This window comes from Eubalaena glacialis, chromosome 4 (genome assembly GCF_028564815.1).
Source record: "Eubalaena glacialis isolate mEubGla1 chromosome 4, mEubGla1.1.hap2.+ XY, whole genome shotgun sequence".
In the NCBI taxonomy this organism is placed as follows: Eukaryota; Metazoa; Chordata; class Mammalia; order Artiodactyla; family Balaenidae; genus Eubalaena; species Eubalaena glacialis.
Window position 1 is genome coordinate 32718436 of NC_083719.1, and position 23125 is coordinate 32741560.

A 23125-nucleotide genomic window follows, 5' to 3' on the forward strand; every position below is an offset into this window, starting at 1 on the left:
CTTTTCATAATAACCATGCTTTCAAATGGTCAAGTTTTTAAAGTTAGAGATCATGCCTTTTTGGTCTTTTTAATCTTTTCCTTTTTTTTTTTTTTTTTGAGATACAGTATGGAAGAATATTGTTCAAGTGGTTTGGCGATAAAAATTACATTCTAAGGTATGTTACTTAATTTGCAACATGAGCTTTACTTGAAATGCAGAAAACTATTTTGTATAAATGTTGGGGGAAGGGTAGCTGGGTTAGGGAACCACTAATAAGGTCTAGGTAATTTAGATTTCTTCCTTTCTTCATCTCTTCCAGAGCAACTGATGTGAGATTTCAAAATTTTTAAACATGCTGGTTTTATCAAGTAGAGATAAATCTATTTCGTGACCTATGAATATGGAGTCAGTATGTAAGAACACACTGGCAAAGTCTAACTAGCACATAATTAGCGCCATTAGCATTCTTTTACTTATCAGATACCATTACTTTGATGGTATTTATCATTTTAATTTATTGTTAGTTTAACTAAAACTTGCATTTTATTTCAACAAGCCAAAAATTCTTAGAATGCATAAAGTCTAATAAGAATGAGACTCAAGATTACTCGTGTTGTTTTTCATTTCCTTTTTAAGAACTTTCTAGAAGTCTACAGAAGCAGATTAAACAGTCAGTGCTTCCTTGCCTATCCCACTGGAATTCTACACCATAGCTTGAGTGTTTTGATCTCTTTCAATATACTACTGGTTTCAATGTCAGTTATACTTGGAATGAAGGTCATTCAGATGTCAATTTACTTTGGGAAGGGAGCTACTCACGGAGGAGGTTGGCAAAGTTGCCTAGGAATCAAAAAACCTCAGATCTACGATGGACCTTTCAGGATGATCTAATCTGGTATTTCAAAAAGTTTATCCTTACACAATGGTAACAAATGTTACAAAAAACGAAAAGTTTTACAGACAAATGAGTTAGGACTCACTACTTGAAAGAACATTAAATGGGCTTCTCTAATGCAGGCTCTTTAGGATCTCTAAACGCTGTATTATGCATTGTGATTCTCATAAAAGGAGGGGTAGAGAAGAGTGTCTGCAGCCCCTGCTCCTCCCCGTCTCACCGGGCCTGGGCGTTTGTGTGAAATTGCATAGGCATGCCATTCTCTGCAGTACTCCAGCAAGTGGGACTTTTAATTCTCAGTCTGCTGCTGCTTTAATTCCTATGACCTTCTTGGTCACAGAGGCTTGCTTGATAATTCCCTGATATAAGAGACCCCTAGATAAACCTTCTCCCCAACGTTCTAGACTGATACCCTTTTTGTCTAGTTATTGCCTTCTCATCTTTTATGTTCAAGTCCAGAAACTCACTTACTCAGAGGCATTATCTGAACCTCTAAACTGGATAAATACCTTGTAAGTAACATCAACTGTTAGGCTTTGTGATTAGTTTTAATGTTGGTCTCCCTGCTAGACAGTAAACTCCACGATGTCATTGACATTGTGCCCTGCAAACAGCAGGTACTCAAGAAACTGTTAAATAAATAAAATAAGTTGTAAGAAGTCATTCAAAATTACAAGTAATTTCACTTGAGGACTGTTTTGGAAGGTCTGAGACTTACGCTTAAGCCTTGAAACTGGACCTCTGCTTGGGTCAATGAGAGTTTTTTTGAATCACCATTTCCTTATTTGTAAAGAAAAATACTGCTCCATTCTCACAGAGTTGTTACAGATCAATCAATAATAAGACTTGATACACTATAATATCCTGTAAAGAATGAGCAACTTTTTTAACAAAGACAAGCTTTGGTTCAATATAACTGAGCCTCTTGTTTTAAGTCTTATTTTACACCAAGCTTATGCTGCTAAATCACAACAGAAAGAATAGGAAAAAAAAAAAAATGAAGAGGCCAGGAGTCTATACAATTAGTCATCTAGCAAACATATTTCCTTCAAGTATGCTTACACCAAGGATTAATATTCAGCTCCTCCTTCTGATCCTAAGCAATACCAAGACGGACTACATTGCCTGACCTATTGCTCAGATTTAACTTCTAAGCAATATTAATGTATCTGAAGTAGTGCTGATAGGCTCCCGTGGTGACTTAAGATGCAAATTTGTTCTAGTAGCCATTTACACTTTATGCAGAAAAATCAGCAGTCACCTTCCAAGTTTCAGTCTTGAGATGCTCAAGATTTCCGGTTAATTGCCAATTTGAGTTATAGATGTCATTTCCGTTACATTGCAAATTTAAAAACAGGCACTTACTGTTGGACTATTTAGGTCAGGAGGTGTAGACATGTCCCCAAACAAATCCATCTGGTCAACACCCTTAAAAAAGTATTTTGATTAGATTCAGATGTGTCTATTAAAAAAGATTATTTTGTATATTGTTGTAATTGTTTCCTAAACTAAAGTTTAGGAAAATAGTTGTCACAATTGGATTTTCACTTAACTAATACAGACTTGATATTAGGTTATTTAGGTCAGGAAGTGTAGACAAGTCCCCAAACAAATCCATCTGATGTACACTTTTAAAAAAGTATTTGGATTAGATTCAGAAGTGTTTACTAAAAAGATCACTTTGTATATTGACATAAATGTTATACTAACAGTTAGGGAAAGAGTTGTCGCAATTGGATTTTCATACAGATTCAATACAGATTTGGTATTAGCAACATCTTTAGGAAGTAAATCCCATGTTCAGGTAAGTAAGAATCATAAAAAAGCACATACGTACCAATTTCAGTTTGCAAGCTTGGTCATCAAGATTCATTAAGGCCTCACTCCCATTCTGAAAAGACGGCAAATATTAAAGGTTTAGTTGGTGAGTTTTCCCTACACAGTTTAATTTCCTAGTGTATTGGCTTGCTAAGAAGTTAAGATTTTGGCACTAATCATTCAACTGTACATCTTCTATGACCAGAGGGGTCATGAACACATAGTAATAAAACTAGGAGGGAAGCCTGCTTGGGCAGGTGGCAAACAAGGGCTTATACACATCACACGTGCAATTCATAAGAAGTAAAGATGCTGTTTTACCTCTACTGCTTTGTTGGCTTCTTCCATCTAAAAAGAAAGACACAAATTCAGTGACCTTAGTAAATTATAGTTAAAGAGAATTAAATAAAGGATAAATATACCTATGGGTTCACAAGCAGAAAGCAAGAGAGAGTCTTGCATATTATTTCTGCCCTACATTCTCCTCCCCTTTTCATATCAATACTGGATTTGAATAGAGTTATTGGCTTGGTAGCCCTGGAATCAATGTGAAGTTTATAGGGAGAAAATACAAGAGTCAGGCACTAGAAATCAGAAGGGCCTAACTATAACATCCAAACATTGCCCTATTGGGAAGAACAAAAAATATATCACTTTCTATACTTTGAAGAGCCACATAGACGCCAACACTTCAGGCAGGCCATGTGTTCACATAATGTTCAGACATGGTCTTGAATGTTGTCTTAAGTCTAATAGAGCCTGTATTAGATAGTACTTGCCTTTTTCTTTTCTTCTTCCTTTTTCTTTACATTATAGATAACTTGGAAAAGGTCTTTAAGATCAACAACTAGTGGCTCAGCCTGAAGCAAGAGAAAGCATCTTTATCAGTATTTTCATCTTACTATTTTCTTCCCTTTGTCCCCCATCAGTTCTGATTAGTAATGTTTTCTTCCTTTCTCTTAAAGCTCCTTCCTACCCTCCCCTGGTTTGTGGAAGATCACCACCACTCCCATCCCAACCCTCAGATACATAAAATACTTAGATAAAACAAGAAGCACAGTGATAATTTTCCAAGTCCTTTCAAGATTTCTGGGAATAATTGTCTATCGTTCTAAAATCAGCAATGATCTTATGAGAAAGTCCATTCTAACAATGCTTGTGCCACACACTACATGGGTATCAATGACATTTAAAGAAGATTCCTTAGACCAATTAAAGATAATCGTCCTCTGAGGTACTGTTTAGTCCTCCTACATCCAATTGTTTCTAGCAAGCTCTCTAGTTGAAAGACACACACTCTTATATTCAAGTCCCCCTCCAGGTATACCTCAAGGCTTAGAGCTTACCTGTTGCCCTGTTTTTATGGCAAAAAACTGGTGTTGGCCTTCTCCTCCACACACATAACCAAATGCTCGGTTGTCTGTCACATCACGGGCAATGAAAGAAATCTTATTTACTGGATGTTCATGTTCTATTACCTAAGAAAGGAACATCAAAAACGGTGTATTGAGAAAACTAGAATCTATTTGTAGATTCTATCTGGAGCACAACTAAGCATCAGATACCAAGGCATATATGAAAAGGCTAAAACATTTGAAGATTTTTTCACTCCTGGTTGAAGGCTACTGCTACATTTATCGTTGCTAAGAAGGGCTCAAAAGGGGAAAACAAAACAAAACAAAAAACCTAACAACAAAGAGTAGAAAACAGAAATAGAAAGAATGATCCTTCTTAAAATACCTATACTTGATTCTCTCTATCCCAAAGACATGATGCCACATCGCAAGGAAGGATTGAGGATTAGGAGGCCAAGAATTTCTAAAGCGAAGATGGAACATATAACCTCTAAAGCATTCCAAGGAGGTCTACTTTCTCAACTCAACAAACTCAAGTGAATAGCATAACTAAGCTAGAGGAGTGTTCACAAGGGTCCTCTGACTGGCTCAGACTGGCCAGAGAACCCTCCTAAGTATTATTGGGACAATTACCCCCAATACATTCTGGAAGTCACCAAATTCTGTCATCAAGTATTTGTCAACATCACATAGATGTCCACGTCATCATACAGGAGTTTCATGTGGCACGGCTTATTGGTTTAGCAGTGCTTTCCCTTCTATTCCTCGCCCCCCTTTCTCTTGACCCTTTCAAGTAGATGGTAGGACTCAACTCTTCATGGATATTTGTAATGCTCAGAATGTGTCTTGGCTTTTGTTTCCAAGCACCTAAGACCACTGAAAAGTTTAGATTGGGCATCTTAGGAGGTTTGGGAGTGAGCGAATGCTTGTGTGGGAAACCTGCCACCATTCTCTGGCAGGCTTGTGAAAACAAGAGTCAAAAGATAAGGGACAGTGGAGACAGCAGTGCATGAGGACATCAGGGTGGGTGAGCATGTTCCAGGGTTCCAGGGCCCTAAGTTTGACCAATGGATTTTGCATATTAGATAATGGGAATCTCTAGGAAGGGCTGAATAGTAACTTGAGGTCTTCCCACTGTATCTTGATACAATAAACTATTGTGCAGCAATGAAAAACATTTTAAGCAGATGAATCTGATGATGTTATATTGAGTAGAGGAAAAACAGTCCCAGAAGACTTGAAGTATAATAGCTTTTGATAAGGCCCAAACAAACAAACAAACAAAAAATAAGCAAGACTGTTCATGTGATAGAATAAGAGCAACCACAAAAAATGAGCAAGGTTACATCTATGGGGTAAGGAGGAAGGGAAAAGAGAGAAGGAGAAAAAAAGGAAGATGTGCTTCAGATAGTATTCTATGTTTGGTTAGCCAGTAAGTTCACCCGTGACCTTATATTAAAATGAGACCCATACATAGATCTATGATAGCATCAGTGATTAGGATTGATCTAGTGCTGTATATCTTGGTCCAAAAAATACCTAACTGATATCTATGGCATACCGGTGTTTAGGTTAGACTTATAGACTTGAGGTTCACATCTATTATAGGAAATAAGTTTCAAAATAAAGTATCTTGACTCCTCACCTCTTACCCTATCTGTTTTTTGCCTGTTACCTCTGGAGAAGTGCAGTAATATGTAATTTTTTTTTTCCCTACAGAATTTTGAAAAGGGAAAAGGGGAGCTGAAATTTATGTCACAAATTATTTGTCAGACTCAGGTGGTCAGAAAGGTGTCAGTGAAAGTGAATTCTTACCCCAGTTTTCTCATCAATGATTTTTATTCCAGAAAGAGAAATGTTGACCCAGATCCTTTGTTTGTGTTGTCCCTGAGACCGAGCAGCTGCCGCCATTCCCTGATGAAATTGGGAAAACAAGAAAAATCTAGTTAAAAAAACCCTATGATGCTTCTGATTCTAAAATTTTAAAAGGCAATCAGCTTTGTTTTCAGCTTGGTTTACCATCTATGAAAGAATTAGGCATCTTTCATAAGAGACAGCAGAATGAAATAGAAGACATTGAGCCAGGCAATTACTAGTTAGCTCTGTGAACTTGGACAAGTCCTCATTCCCTTGGCCTCCGAATAGTCATTGGCAAAGACAAGGAGACTGGACCAGAAGATCTTCAAACATATTCAAAGATGTTCCTTCTAGGCCTTGTCTTATTTAATGAGTATTACTTCCTTAATTAGTTTCACAGCATGGCAGTATTAGAATTTAAAAATTTAAAAAAACGAAAGGGCTAACACTAAAGAACACCAGTTTCGAAGCCGACTCCTGAATTTTACCTGAATACCTCCAGGCTCAGAAATTTGGTCTGCTCAAAGGAAAAGGCATCTAGGGTCCTGCTACACTTGATTAAATCAGGTCTCTAGACAGCACTCAAAATATGCAAACAAACTCATGGCTTCTCATAAAATTCAGCACCACTGGATCAATTACGTGATTAGAAAAGTTTTTCTTTCAAATAATTGAGATATAGGTAAATACAAACTTCTAATATCATTTCCTCTGTTGCATATTTGCTTAAGATAGAGACAAAGTATGCTTTTCCCCTTTACCTTTAGTTTCATCATAGAATCTTGGCTCATTTTATCCCCTCTTGCATCGGGCACATCATCAATGCCGATTAGCTTGGCCTTGTATTTCACACCATCACCTTTGAATCTGGCCAAAAGATATTCATCTGTCTTTTCAGTGCCTGAGAAAAGAAAGAAATAGAGGATAAAGTTTATAAATCTATTGAGATATCAGCCCCAGGTATGACCAAATATACTCCAGGATCTAAAAATCTGCGTAGTAAGTATCTTGATTATTCTACAATTGATCAAATATGCAATATTCTACCCTTATCCTTGCTTCCTTTGAGTAAAAAAATCACACTGTGTAAAACTGTGTATGGCATTGGGGCAGAGAGAAAATAAACTCTTAAAGATGCAGAATGGGCTGAGTTATGGGAAACTTACGGGAATATGTGAGATGGGATTGGGGGATATTCTTCAGCATAGTTTTAAAAATATTTTTTAAAAAGAATATAAGGAGGATAATACTTTTTTTTTTTAATGAAAGGAAAATAAGCCACTGCACGATTTACTAGCATTTTTGAACTGTCAATAAAGCGGAAGAGAATTGTGGGTAAATTCCCTTGGAAATAACTAAGGTAATTATCCATCTTTATAACTTCTTCTGCTTCTCTTCTCATTCCCATTTCTAAAGCGTGGACATGAAAGGCAAGGAAATCACGGCATATTCTCAAACTATGAATAATTAAGGATGCTGACACTTTCTAGTGGTACTTCAGGTCAAAAGAAGAGGGTCTCATAAAATAAAGATCTTGATTTTTATAAAACAGCTACTTCAGTAAAGCGAAGTGGTATATAGGTTACTGAAAGATAACCATGTAATACTTATAGTTGCATTTCCCGACTGAACAAGATGTATGAAAGCTTCCCAGCAGGACCCAAATTGGTGCAACCACAGAGTTCACAGATACGTCTTATCGTATATGGATCGAACCAATCTCCTCTGCCAAAGTCTTACTTTCTTGTTTAGGAAAAGTTGACACTTGGCTGAGATTGAATTAAGGCAAGGGGCAGCTCTTACTTTGCCTTGAACATCACACTTCATCACTGGTAACCACCACTAGCTCCCCTCATTGGCCTCAAGAGGACTTCTCCATACCTTTCTTCTTTTCCTTCTTTGATGGTGCCTTTGGTGCGGCCTGTTGGTCAGGCTGACCATTAGTTGCACTCGTTTCTGCTTCGTTAGACATGGCAAGAAGGCAGACAGCCAACTCCAGCACCAGCAGACACTTAGCGACACCCAGCGATCCCCGATGGAGACGTCTCAAACAAACATAACCTGCTGCAGACACCTGTGGGCAGAGTTTAGAGGCATAATGAGATCATAACATAGCAAACCCAGACTTTATGTCCTAATAGGCCCACAACCAGTGATTTGTGAGCGTAGTTCTTCAGACTCATTTTGTTCTTTCTTCTCTGTTAGACTGAACTCTGACAGCAGGGGAGTGGGTAGGACTGTTTCCTTTGTAATTTCCAAAATACAAAGAGGGTATTTACCAGATTTTTCTTTAAGTAGTTGATATCTGATAACATTTAATGTGATTATAGGTACAAACTATTGATACTATGTATAAAATAAAAAAGCTACAAGGATATATTGTACAGCATGGGGAATATAGCCAATATTTTATAATAACTATAAATGGAGTATAATCTTTAAAAACTGTGAATCACTCTGTTGTACATCTGAAACATATAATATTGTAAATCAACTATATCTCAATAAAATTTAAAAAATAATGTTATTATCTAGCTAAGAAATTCATATTGGAACTTTGGCATAAAAATGTAGTATTAAAGATAGGGATCAAAACGTGTCACACGTAGATGAATAAGTTTTCATAGCAAAGTTTAAATAAATTGAATGCTGAGCTGAGAAGATTGCAACTGGCATCTGAAATTGGGCATTATAAATTATGGTTCCTCAAAAAATCATGTAACTATATAGAGAGTGATGAGGAGAGTTATGAATTTTATCTTATTCATAGATAAATATTTTTTAAATATTAAGATTCTGCATATGATCTCCAGAGCTATCTAAGCACTATATTTTAAAAGCCATCCATTTTTTGACACTAACGCACATATCAGGGAAAAAATGGATTTATGGGGTGTCTCATTGTACATGTTTTGTGCTATGATATAGTATTACTATCCTCAGAACACTTTGGTATGTCCTCCATAAAGCTCCCTATGTATCACAGTAGGTAAAACAAAAAGAAAAAAGTAAAGTCATTGCTAGCACACAGAAGTCAACTAACATTTCAAAAGGTTCTTTCACCTCCCAGGAGTGAAAATTTCTACACAGCTCCTGAGAGCGCTAGGGGAGGTTAACTTTCTATGAGAACTGAAGACTAAAGCAAAGAAAAGCCACTCATGGTGGTGTAATCCTGTGAAGACCATGCATGGGATGGTACACTCGTCCCACCCCCAAAAGCTCTCTTCATTTTTTATAATCTTAATAGTCTTTTAAAATACATACATACACAATTACACAAATCTATGTATGATTAATGTTATCTGAATTATTTCATTTGAAGATTTAGTAGTTAATTTTTTTTATTAAAAATTAAAAAAAAATTTTTTTTTTAATATTTATTTATTCATTTTGGCTGTGCCGGGTCTTCGTTGCAGCATGTGGGATCTTTGTTGTGGCACGCGGGCTTCTTAGTTGTGGCATGCAGACTCTTAGTTTCAGCACACATGCAGGACCTAGCTTCCCGACCAGGGATCGAACCCGGGCTACCTGAATTGGGAGCATGGAGTCTTACCCACTGGACCACCAGGGAAGTCCCATTAGTAGTTAATTTTGCCCAAAGACACCTGACTGGTAGGTGGCTGGGGAGACAGTCTATTTACAGGTGAAGACTATAGGGGACTCAAAGCCTTATTTACTCAAGATTTATTTGGGGGCCAGGCACTACTAGCCCTTTAACTGTATTAACTGCAGAACATTCATGGTAACCCTATGAGTATTACGATACAGTATTATTTCGCTTTTCCAGAGGGAAAGCCAAGGCACAGAGGTTTTAAACAACACAGCTGCTAAGTTGAAACCAGGTCTCCAACCCAGGCTGTCTGGCCCCAAGCCAGAGTTCCTTAAACACTACACTGATGAGTCTCACATGGAAAGCCTCATGCTAGCTAGAGAGATGCTCTATTATATACTTATAGTGCCCCTCACCTCCCCCCAAAAAAGATACATCCAAGTCCTAACCCATGAACCTTTGTATGTGACCTTATCTGAGAAAAGGGTATTTTCAATTGTCTTTAAGTTAAGGCTCTTGAGATGGGATCATCCTAGATTTAGGGAGGGTCCTAAATTCTGTAACAAATGTCACTATAAAAGAAAGGCAAAGAGAAGTTTGAGACACACAGACACATGGAGGAAGTGATATGAAGACAGAGGTAGAGATGGGATTGATACATCTACAAATCAGGAACGCCAAGGACTGCCAATGTCCACCAGGTGCTAAGAGCGAGGCACGGAATGAGTTCTCCCTCAGAGCCTCCAGAAGGGATGAACTCCAATGACATTTTGATTTGGGGGCTTCTGGCCTCCAAGACTGTGAGAGAATATATTTCTGTTGTTTCAAGTGACCCAGTTTTTCGTAATTTGTTATGGCAGCACTTGGAAACTAATACAACACCTCTATTTTGTGTGCCTTGGTTGGTTTCATGGTTCCAAGATTTATTTCCTGACAACATGATAAATCTCTCAGTCATATCCATACTCTTCTAATTTCAGGAAGCCAATAATACTCTTCTTAATTTCAGAGAATGTATTCGAAATCAAGAGGATATTTACCCACATTAACAATATCAGGAGGTGAGATAAGCTCTGATCTAAGGAGACGCATCAACATTCATCCTCCTGCATCCTCACCTTCTCCCCAGTGGGCCCTTTCCTTTATTAGTTGCTCATCTCATCTTAGAAATAAGGAAAACACTTCCGTGTGACCCTGTAGTCCTCCAGTTATCATCTTATGATCTAAACATCTAAAATTGATGGGCACTTACCCTCCACCTTTTCACATCCCCTTCCCCTCAAAGGACCGTTCATCTTAATGTTAGTCGCAGGAAGTCAACTTCAGCTGCTAATGACTCTCTTGACCAAATCCAATTACTTTGCTTTCATCCTTTTGGGGGTATCCGACTGCATGCATCAGATACCTACACCTCTTTGAGAGCCCTTTTCCCACCATTTTTTGCTCCCATGACAACCTTGAAGCTCCAGTGCATGGCCTGTGTTTATTGAATTGGAATAATCTGGATTTTTGTTGTTAAATGATGAAGCCCCCTAAATTTTAGAATAACTTTGAAAGCTTTCCTACTTAATCTTGGGGCTCCCCTTGCATTTAGGACAAAGATTGAGACTTTTTCACTTTATATATGAGACTCAAATATTTTACCCCTACTTATCTTCAACATCCTTTTCTTTCATTCTTGGATAGAAACCCCAATACTTCTCATTTCTTTTAGAAAACATTTTGGTTTTGACTCCTTCCCTTTTCAAATTAGCATAGCTCCCTTTCCCCCCATTTTCCTGCCCATCCCAGTTACCTATTTGTCCCTGAAGACTTTCCCTTCCTCCCCTCCAATTCTGGCTGGAAAGTAACCTGGCATAAGAGTTTGCCGCCCACCTTTGAAGCTGATACCATATTTTTCTGTAGGATATTATTTGACAAGAAAAGACTTAGCTCATTAAACATGGGAAGTTTTATCCTAAAGTGAGAGTATTTTAAAGGAATTTGAGAAGTGCCACAGAGCACTTTGAGGGGGCTTGGGAGAGGGAATGGTGGTGTGTGGTTTAGTCATGAAAGTGATACAAGATGTAACAACCTTATAACTCAAAACCAGCATCAAATCTGGTGTCGGCAGACAGGGCCAGAGTGGAAGAGCTCTAAAGTGAGTGGTGCTACCTTGGTTTTACAGCAAAAAATTTCTCTTGTTAGATACTGACGTACAACATTTCACAGCACTGGGATTATCTTAAGGTACTTGGTATCTTTTGACTATATCCTTTCACTGTTGGGAATGAGCAGTTACAAGGGGCAAGGGAGAAAAAAGTAGGGAGAAAAGGTTCCTTTAGCATCTTCCCATATTCCTCGAAGAAAAAGGATGTGTATGGTGGGTTGTAATAGCCAAGGGCAGGTCTCCATTGTAGGCCATACAATTTAAAAGGTATCTATGCTCCCTGAAATGCTTGGAAGGTAGATTCTGCCCATAGGCTCCAAGACTCAAAGATAAATCCCCTTACAAAGAACCATTAAAGTTTATCGAAAAATTTTAACAAAAATGTACATCCAGTTATGTGTATACCAGAGTGATAAACATTCTCCTTTCTCCACAGGTTTGAAGAGAACAGACTTCCCAAATGTCCAAGTTACCATTTGACATGTGGTAGACAGAAGAAGTCTTGCTTCCAGACTTAGGTCCCTCCATAGGAATAATCAACTTAAATCCAATGTTTAAAATTCAAATGCATAATCCTTCCAACAATGTTACAGAATTGTCAGCTGTGCTCATAAAACCTTTAGCAGGTTTTATAATGAACTGATTTTTGGAAAGGCTTTGGGTGTGAAAAAGGGGGCTGGGGGCCAAAAGATGCCCTACCTTTTCCCGTGACTGCTTTCCCAAACCTAGGCATTGCTGAAGAAAGTGTCTAGATTGCATTAAGCTAAGGGATTTTTTTTTTTTTAAATAAATTTATTTATTTATTTTTGGCTGTGTTGGGTCTTCATTTCTGTGCGAGGGCTTTCTCTAGTTGCGGCAAGCGGGGGCCACTCTTCATCGCGGTGCCCGGGCCTCTCACTGTCGCGGCCTCTCTTGTTGCGGAGCACAGGTTCCAGACGCGCAGGCTCAGTAGTTGTGGCTCACGGGCCTAGTTGCTCCGCGGCATGTGGGATCTTCCCGGACCAGGGCTCGAACCCGTGTCCCCTGCACTGGCAGGCAGATTCTCAACCACTGCGCCACCAGGGAAGCCCAAGCTAAGAGATTTTTTAATAAAGGGGAACAAGTGGGTGTAGGACAACCAGCAAGTATAGTCCTTCTCATTCACTGGGTTTAGTCCCAGGGACTCTTCTGACCAAGGACCAAAAATTAATCAGGAAACACACACACAAGGGATGTTATCATAAAAGAGGGATTACTAATTAAAGTTCAAAAACATATACAAAAGGTCACACAAACAGCTACCCATCTAAACCTAGCTGGTTTGCTTTTCTAGTTCTTAGGTCTGTTTCCTTCTTTAGAAGATTGAGAAGAGAAATAAGAAGATACATCTGAAAACAGATGAGGGTCTAAAGTTACTGTATATTTTTGACTCCTTTTTAAGGCCTAATATAGAATAGAAAGTTGTAAAGGAAACTATGCTGAGTCAATAAAATTAGCTTCATTTGAGTGACGATATCTAACTTGGATTTTGGACTTAATACAAACCATGTGGGGACTTCCCCTTTCCATGGCACAAGAATCAGATGACCAGGAGAGATTTTGCAACACTTTTTTTTGGTTTCTGAGAAGGCTCTGAGAAATGTATACCAGAAGACTGTGTGAGTCATCTTCAGATGACTATGTCCTTTGCACTAGAAAACAATCTGCTATAGTTTATTTAGCACTTAAAGTGATTCATGCAAGTATTTAGAACCTTGCAATACTCAGAATAGGGACAAATTTGTGTAGGGACAAATTTGGCTGGTGCCTCCTTATTCCTCCTTAGCTTTTCCACCAATAGGAGTGTATTGGTATCAGCAATGATTCTAATTAATGATTACAGGGTTCTAAAGCAATATCATGACACATTTTTGCCACCTCCCTCCCAGTCTATCTTTTTATCTATTCTCCTGAGCAGAGAGATATTTTCTTGGTCAGTCTCAATGCTGGTAAAAGGAATAACTTGAGTTAAGAACTTATTGAATGGTAGCCCCATTCCACAAATGGTAGAGGACTTGTTTTTTTTTGTTTTTTTTTTAATTTTTTATTTTTATTTATTTATTTATTTATTTATTTATGGCTGTGTTGGGTCTTCGTTTCTGTGCGAGGGCTTTCTCTAGTTGTGGCAAGCAGGGGCCACTCTTCATCGCGGTGCGCGGGCCTCTCACTGTCGCGGCCTCTCTTGTTGCGGAGCACAGGCTCCAGACGCACAGGCTCAGTAATTGTGGCTCACGGGCCCAGCTGCTCCGCGGCATGTGGGATCTTCCCAGACCAGGGCTCGAACCCGTGTCCCCTGCATTGGCAGGCAGATTCTCAACCACTGCACCACCAGGGAAGCCCGAGGACTTGTTTTTAATGTTAAGGGGAATGGTACAAACACCTAACCTACCAAGTCCTTAAAACACTTACCCTGGCAGCTCTATGGAATAGAATATGTATCTATTTTATGAATACTGAAATGGACTCGGTAACACAAGATCAATCACTAATAAATCGCTGGGCTCAAACTGAACGTGATCTGTGTTCCCTTTCCTACTATATATGCTGCTGCACTTACCTTTTTTTTTTTTTTTTTAATTCCACTGATTTTAACCTGTATTTTTTCAGCTGGTTTCAAAGTCATAATCCCATTGACTTTAACATATCAATTAACTTTCCGGAAAGAGCCACGTAAAATAGACACAGGAAAGGGAGTTAAGGAGAATCAAGAACAAAGCAACGTAAATGTCTTTGCTAGTGTCCAGCACTTTGTACAGGTCAGAAATGTGCTTTCTTGTCCTTTGGAACTTTATGTCTGTCTCAGCTGAGCTAATGAACTAGGACATGTGAAATATTAACCTCTAGGGAAGATCTCGGGGTCCAAGAGGGCAGCAAACAGCCTTCACCACTATCTTCAAAGTAGCCTTTTGAGAATAAGGGACCTTGCCAGAAATGATGCAGCCAAGTTTCTGGTATTTGATGTAAAGCTATTCTCCTTTAACTGCTTGACTTTCTATGCTTTTAGGAAGGTTTATTCTTCTCTGTAAAGGCCAAGTTGAGTAGACAGTAAGATTTTTGCAGCCTATTTAACTGGGGAAATAAGACTATGTTAACACACACTGAAAAGGAGTCCTTACGAGATTTTCTGGTAAATGCTGACACTGCTGTAGGGGCCTCAGGAACAAAACATGCCTAAGTCAAGGAGGTATACACTAGCTATGCATTTACAGAGAGCACATATCATTGCTGTTAACCCCTAGGAAGGATGCTGCAGGACTGATAGGACCTATAAAGCTCTGAACCAGAAAATTTCCCCCTATCTTTGGAATCAAGTCAGACCAGAGTTAAGAGTTCCTCACACAGTTAATTCTGGGTAGAGGTGAGATAGTATAGCAGCTCAGAGTTCAGGCTTGGAAGTCTTACATACTTTCACTACTTTCTAGCGCAGTGGCTTGAGGCAACTTATCTAATATTCATTTCTTCACCTGTAAAATGGGAATATGGTTTGCAGAGTTGTTATAAAAATCAGTAAGAACTGATGTAGAGACCTCAGTGCCTCGCATACAGAAAGCGCTCAACAAATGGCAGCTGTGATTAAGTCACATCTAGGTTTCATGGACACTGTGTGCTGTGTATGTGGTCTTGTGTTGTAGCCGACATTGCTCTTCCACGGCAAGTGTTTAAACGATTTTAGAACAAGCGGGGCCAATAGGTGAACAGCTAGTAAGTAGAAACACTGTTAGAGCCACATCCTGTCCAACTCTGGCTTCTGTGACTCTAGAAGGTAGGTTCTGACAGGAACAGGACTGTGGGAATAAAAACTACTCTAAGTTACCCAGAGAGGCCTGTTCTAATGAATCCCGAGTCACATCCAAGCCTACATCATTACCACTGGCAGTTTAGAAGGTCTACCTCACATCCTCTGGGGAATTTTATGTGGAGCTCTTAAGACGCTGAAGTCTATGTCACACCCAGATCCATTAGTTCAGAATCTATGAAGGAAGAGATGCAGGCACCAATATATTTTCAAGATTCGCAGATGATTCTAATGTACTGACAACTTTGAGGTACAGTAGTCTAACTTCCATAATCCTTTGTGCCCTTAAAGAAATACCAAGTGGGTTAAACTACTGAGCTGGAAGAAACCTAGGGAATAATTTGGTCACACCCTTTCATTATAAAGATTAGGAAACTGAGGGCAAGAAAGAGTATGTAACTTGTCTAACTGTTAAACAGCTGGTTGTGGATAAGAGTTGGTACCAGGAGAAATCTAGATCCTAAAATGAGACTCTAGTGTCTTATTTCTAGAGATTGTATGAGTCAGCTTTTTTTAAAACTATTTTTTAAGAAGGCTGTACAAGGCCCATGATATAGAGACTGAACCAAGAACACCTCTCATTTAGTAGATACACCAAGCAAACAACAGGATAATTTAGCAGAATAGTTTGAACATGGAATTTCATAGATATTTTCTGAACCAAAACAGAAAAAGTATTTGATGTGGTCTAATGACACATTGTCACTGGATTCTCTTTTGCCTTTGTAGCTGGAGTTCTGCTTGGTCAAACTGGTTCATTAATGTTAATTTGGCTGCTTGGAAGAAAGTATTTGGCTAGGTTTGAGATGCAACCCACAGATCAAAGAATTCACATTATTTCAGTACATTCTCTACTATTCAGTGCTTGGCCTTTTAGTGTTTTTGTTTGTTTGTTTTTGTTTTTTTTTTTAAAGCACGATAGGAAGTTTGAGTTCTTGAGTTGGCAACTTCCAATATTCTTGACTCATTATGACCTCTCCTAATTTTGTACTCACCTCCACCCATTTTGTTTTTAAAATAACTTTGTATTAGGAGTATCTCCTAACAGGGCCTAAAGAATAGTCATCATACGAAAAGTGTTTGGGAGAGTTTAAGGCTTTAAGAAGGAGCTTAATGTTATCTGAATGAAGGCCCATTCTCTAGACTGGGCAATGCAACAAATTCACTAGAAATGTCTAAAAATAGCTCACTAGTCTAACTGAAGTATTGTTTGCAATCAATTTTGCAATCACATTACTTAGTTGTTTCAGTGCAATGACTTATTTTTAACACTTTACTAGGGTTAGAAAAAGTAGAATGTGTAGATTCACAATTAGAGTATGCTCTAGCCTCTTGGCAAGCTGGGCACAAGTTAATATGCTTGTATGAACAAAAGCATAGCAGACTGATTCTAGAATCCCTCCTTACACTTAATCAAACTCTAAGAGAGAAAGTACTGTTGGAATATCTCTGCGATCTTTGGGCTGTGTGGAATTTTTGTGAATACAGACACATGAAGCTTGGGGTTGGATTAATTGACATGAGAGAGTATACCCATCTCAACTTTAACATTTCAGCCAATCATTCTACCCCAGTTCTTGAGTATGACTTCCTCTAGCTTAGAGTGAACAGAATAGGAAAACTGAAATCCAACTTTATCCTTTAGCTCCCTTCTACAAAGGGAAGGAAGTGACATTGATACTTTGGAGATTTGAAAATCATGTTTGTGCCACTAGTTTACATTCCTAGCATTGGATCATTTGGGGTAGGCTGTGGTAACCCTGACACCAGGGACCATTTGGACATGGCTCAACTAGGCTATGGTACATGTGCTCTGTGTATCTTGAATGAGTTGGGCAGGGTGATGTAGCGGGTGCAACTGGACATGGAAAAGAGAATGGGGGATTTCTGGTCTAGTGTGCAGTGTGCTTCAACCTAGATTTACCAGAGCTCTGCATTTGGTGGTTATTGGGCCCTGATCTCCCTAATGATGTGGTATTTGTTCCTTATCTGTTGCTATTGTCCTTTTTTCACTTGTCCCTCAGGAGCTATGTGGGGAAGAGAGATTGGTAAGGTAATGACTGCATCCTTGAGTGAAGTTCATAATATTAAGTACCATCTTGAACTACGTTATTAGCTGCTTCTCTTTCTATTAGTGAGATACCAAGTCACCTATGGAAGGAGCTAGGAGTGATTCCCATTAATTCTGAGGAAAGGTTATTAGGAATCCATTGTTCTGGGGGAAAGGATAATATGGCTTTTGAGGGAGTGGGAGAGGCTTGACAAAGGCTGCTCTTCCCCATACACCTTGAGCTTTAGGCTCAGAGATAGCTGACGATCTAGTGGGTAAATTTGTATACCAAGCCAAGACATTTCTGGGAAATGGCCAGTGGATTGAAGTGGTCCAACATGGGGTGGTGTGTGTGGGCGGGGATGGGAGAGAGGGGTGGGAAAACTCCTTATGTCTGAGGAACGGGTAGAAGACAAAACGTCTAGACTCAAGACCTGGGCTCAAATGTCAGGGTTCCCATCTAACCCAGCCAAGAAGATATGTTGGCACTTGGGGCAGGCCTCAGTACCCTGGCTGGTGGGTGATATGTATTAGCACACTGAACAAGCTGTGTGACTAGAGGGCCTGTGGGGACATGATGGAACTCTGCAGAGCACTTCTCCCCCTACCCTGGGTCACCACTGCAGGACCAGAGAGAGCAGCACCTGCCTCAGTCACCAGAGCACTTGCTTCAGTGGACAAAAGCCATCATGGTTTAGTGGTAGCACAGTAGCTCACACTGGGTGCTGTCATAACGCTGGGAACACATGCTGACAGTGACAGAAGGGGGTCCTCGCTGAGTCTGGTCTAGTTATGAAGTGATAGTAACCAGAAAGTATACCAAAAAAGCAAGTGGAAGGAATAAGATTCTAAAACGCTAAACGTTCATAGATAACCAGAATGGGTGAATGGAATAAACCAGTTTTAAAATCTGAGTTTAGAAGAACTCTATTTTGTACTATTAGATGGTGAAGTGGGACACTATACTCCATTCTGCTTCCTTCCCATCCTAAAGGCAAGGGAAAAGAGTATTCTAAGGATTGAACAATTTATATGAAATATTTTAGGGTTTTAAATTAAAAAAATAAACAAACCAAAACTACTAACATGGAAGCCTCTGGAATTTTTCTATTGCAGGGCCTCTGGGGCAATAATTTGAGAAGCATTATGATACAAAAACACAAAAACACATGATTTTTACTTTGAATTTGGCATCTAAATGTACAGTGGATATTATGCTTGTACCTTACAGGAAAATGTAGTCAAAATACTAATGAATCAGAGTGAGGGAAAAGGACTGTCATTGCACATTTGATTTCTAGGCCAATACACTGACACTATTCCTACCTTCTTCAATAATCTTCCCTCATATCTACGTATACTTACCCAGCTGACCAGCAAATAGTTCATTGTTTTCATGTCTATCCTTCCCAAGTTACTTTAACATACTTCTACCAAAACTCACCCCTCTTCCTAATTCCAAGCTAGTTTTTAAATAAATCATACAAATGAATCTTAGCAGTTTGTTTCCTAGAATGCACAGTATCAAGTTGTGCTTTCTCGTTCCCAAATGAAATAACCAGAATGACGTCAGCCCAGCCATGTAGCACACCTAGCACGTGGACTTCAGGATACACAGTTTATTCATTTGAGCCCCTCTGTGATTTCACCTATGATGCTTGCACATGTAAATCTTAACTGGTTTTTTGTTTGTTTGTTTGTTTTTAATTAATTAATTAATTTATTTATTTTTGGCTGTGTTGGGTCTTCGTTTCTGTGTGAGGGCTTTCTCTAGTTGCGGCGAGCGGGGGCCACTCTTCATCGCAGTGCGCGGGCCTCTCACTGTCGCGGCCTCTCTTGTTGCGGAGCACAGGCTCCAGACGCGCAGGCTCAGTAGTTGTGGCTCACGGGCCCAGTTGCTCCGCGGCATGTGGGATCTTCCCAGACCAGGGCTCGAACCCGTGTCCCCTGCATTGGCAGGCAGATTCTCAACCACTGTGCCACCAGGAAAGCCCTCTTAACTGTTAAACATGTTCCACTTTCTACTTGAGTGCCATTACAATAGTCATCTTTAAAGTCCACGTGGATATTAGAAGAGCTCAAGAAAGCACGTTATTTAGAAGCACCTGCATTTTATTTATTTACTTAAAAAATTTTTTTGCTTCTGTGTCTGGTTTATTTTATTCAACATAATATTTATGAAGTTCCAGCCTTGTATGTTGTTCATTATCATTGCCATATATCTCATTGTATGAATACACCACAAATTTTGTCCACTTTGGAGCTGTGATGAACAGTGCTTCTATGAACATTCTACTACGTATCTTTTGATGCATGTATATGTGCATTTCTTTTTATTTTACTTTATTTTTTATTGAAGTATAGTTGATTTACAATGTGGTGTTAGTTTCAGGTGTATAGCACAGTGATTCAGTTTATATATATATACTCTTTTTCAGATTCTTTTTCCTTATAGGTTATTAAAAATTACTGAGTATAGTTTCCTGTACTATACAATAAGGCACTTGTATTTTAAACATTAAGCTACAAACAAACATTTACATACACTAGTAGAATTATTTTATGATATACCATATCAGGCCATTTTAAAAGCAGGCAGGTCATCTTAAACTTTCCCTCTTCAGAAAACCAGTGCAAGAAACACTGCTTGATATTTAGTTTCTTCTTTAATAACCTGGCTGAATTATATTAAATTCCAACGTGGTTTCCGTTCCTAGGCAGAGCCCCACGTTCATATAATCTTCAAAGCCATGGCTTGAGTGTTTCTGTATCTTTCTGTAACTCACGTTTCAGAGATGTGCTGTATTTTGGAGAGTTTAAAGGAAGAAGAATCCAGCTGCCTTGTAACACCCGCACAGAGTAGTCAAACTGAGGTGTATGTAGTAAGTGTGTGTAGACAGTCAGGACTTCTTTTTTGTTACATTTCTGTACATAGACCAAAACCATGAAAAAAGTTCTTATACCTATGTAGACCCAACATAAGATGAGTTTAAGTTATTTGATTCTAATATGTTATCTCTGGTTCTGAGTGGCCTTTTCAGTAGAATATGCCCTTTGTTTTAGTGTTCAATCTACCCTTAGAGTTGGCATTAACCTTCCATGAGAGACTTTGCCACTGGCTCCTATTTCCACTTCTGACACGATCTCTTCTAGTTGGGCAAGATATCTACAGCCAACAGGGCATTTGGGCTTCATCTCCAAGAATGACAATGGCCCTGCTAACCCCATAGATAAGAACAGTTTTTTGTTTTTTTTTTTTAAACACTTACTGTTACCTGTGTGCTGAATATATTAACCATCACTTTAAGGATTTTTTTTTTTTAACCGTTTAAAAATGAACTTTAATTGTAGTCTGAGAAAGACGCTACTTCAAAGTGATTAGTGTAAACTGCCCTAAGGAGGAGAAACAGGAAAAAATGCAAATCTTTGAGAAAAACCTACTAATAAAAACCATATATTGAATCACCTGGTTAATTTAGTAGTTACTATAGTGAAATCCACAGAGAAAAACAGAAGCCAAAACATAATTCAATATACGAGTCAAAGGATATGTTCTTCATGATTTAGCTGATTTCCCTTAGAGAAGACTTGGTTGTTTTCAAACAAGATGAAGGAAAAAGGAGTCATTTAAAAATAAAAAGGGGGACTTCCCTGGTGGCCCAGTGGTTGAGAATTTACCTTCCAATGCAAGGGACACAGGTTAGATCCCTGGTCGGGGAACTGAGATCCCACATGCCGTGAGGCAACTAAGCCAGCGTGCTGCAACTACTGAGCTCACAAGCTCTGGAGCCCAGAGCACCAAAACTAGAGAGAAGCCTGCGCTCCGCAACAAAGATCCTGTGTGCCTCAACTAAGACCCAATGCAGCCAAACAAATAAATAAATAAGTAAATATTTTTAAAAATAATAAAAATAAAAAGGGACTTTCTATTTATTTGTTGAATTTCAGGTTTACAGAGAACCAGGAACCTGAGAACCAGCCCTGTCCCCCCACCCGACACCAGTGCTCTATCATGCTGAAGGTTAGGAAGTCTCCAGAATGCTATCTAAAAGGCCAGGGGAACTCATCCAGAAGAAATAAGCATATAGGCTCATTTGCTTACTTCTTAGTTGCTGGCCAAATTAGATAAGTTAACAGATAAGAAATCCCCAGGTAATTGCAGATTCTGTTAGACAAGGAGAAAGGCGAGTCTGCCAACTTGTTTTCTTGCTTCTTGTGGTGATATATTAATTCTACTCAAGTACTAAAAATTTAGGAGACAGGTTCCAAAAATGGTCTGAAATAGCTAGCCCACCTGCTTTGAACTTGTGTGCACACAAATACTCTAAGAAGCTGCTGCATGGGACTTTCCTGGCAGTCCAGTGGATAAGACTCCATGCTTCCAACTGCAGGGGGCACAGGTTCCATCCCTGGTTGGAGAACTAAGATCCTGCATGCCACGTAGCCAAAAAAAAAAGAAAAAGAAAAAAGCTACTGCAGAGTGAGATGGACAAAGTGGCAGAAATGCACAAGCACCCTTGAACTTGAACTAAGGTTCACACGCCATCATTATTCTCTCATCTTTTGGGAAATGGTATTGCAGCGGTCCCCGACCTTTTTGGCACCAGGGACCGGTTTTGTGGAAGACAATTTTTCCACAGAGTTGGGGGGATGGGGGGTGGGAGACGGTTCAGGTGGTAATGAGCGATGGTGAGCAGCAGATGAAGCGTGGCTCGCTTGCCAGCCACTCACCTCCTGCTGTGCGGCCCGGTTCCTAACAGGCTGCAAACTGGTACCAGTCCGCGGCTGGGGGTTGGGAACCCCTGAATTGGACCAAATAAGCACATGGGGATAAGTCAGTGCATTTTTAAACTGAGGGACGGAAAAATTCTATATGGCAGCACATTAACTCATGCTAAATGAAACAGATTTGGGATTTTAATTGCTTCGCAGTTGAAGCAACTACATTGAACAATGAATGTAACAAAGTGTTCTAGTTTATCGAAATATCTGTATATGGTTCATTCGCTGCAGAGATAGATGAGCACAGGTAGTTCCAATTACAAGAAAAAAAAACCTACCACTTAATATCAGACTTTCACTTATAAAGTCTAAGTAGGTGAGACAGGTTTTGTTTCATGAATTCTATACATAAATTCATGAGAATGCAACCAAAATTATACCTGTTACAATCATGTAAGTCATCACCATTAACTGGTCCTCCCTTCCACAAACATGTCTAGATATCTACCTTAGGGATCATGATGTACAATTGGCAAGTTTGGAAGAGTAATTCAGGGAACCTTGTATCTACTAAAGCCTTTGGGAAAAAGCCACCCCTATATGATTCCAGACATTAACAATTATTAATCTAAAGAAGCTTTCAGGAAGTCAATTTCTATTCCACCTTTGGCAATCATTTAAGTGATTCTACAAATAAAGTTAAAATGGAGGTGGTGTTTCAGAGCACCAAGTTAAGAGTTCTTAGAAAATGAAGATACAGCTTACTGATTTGCTTTCTTGGTTGTAATAATCAAAGAACACAAGGAAAGATCTCAAGTATCACCTTAATCTGTACAGATTTCGAAAAGTTTATTCTGGGATTTAAAGAGTGACTTTGAAGATTTTCTAACATATATATTCCACTGGATTGTGTTCTTAAGTCATTTCTTCTAA

The 23125-nt window shown here is 39.1% G+C and overlaps 1 protein-coding gene across 6 annotated transcripts in view; it reads right to left on the minus strand.

Annotated features, from left to right (window-relative positions):
• Positions 1-23125, minus strand: part of DAB2 (DAB adaptor protein 2) — a 52901-nt gene that overhangs the window by 14132 nt on the left and 15644 nt on the right. For 5 of the 6 annotated variants that reach the window (XM_061189205.1, XM_061189209.1, XM_061189206.1 and 2 more), the window contains exons 2-9: positions 7789-7981; positions 6669-6808; positions 5866-5964; positions 4042-4173; positions 3475-3555; positions 3017-3043; positions 2715-2768; positions 2243-2305 (exon numbers count right to left, since the gene is read on the minus strand). In XM_061189205.1, coding sequence (XP_061045188.1) covers positions 2243-2305; positions 2715-2768; positions 3017-3043; positions 3475-3555; positions 4042-4173; positions 5866-5964; positions 6669-6808; positions 7789-7879 — 687 coding nt within the window. In that variant the 5' untranslated portion in view covers positions 7880-7981. The remainder of the gene's footprint in view (positions 1-2242; positions 2306-2714; positions 2769-3016; positions 3044-3474; positions 3556-4041; positions 4174-5865; positions 5965-6668; positions 6809-7788; positions 7982-23125) is intronic. The other variant, XM_061189211.1, reaches the window with a different exon arrangement.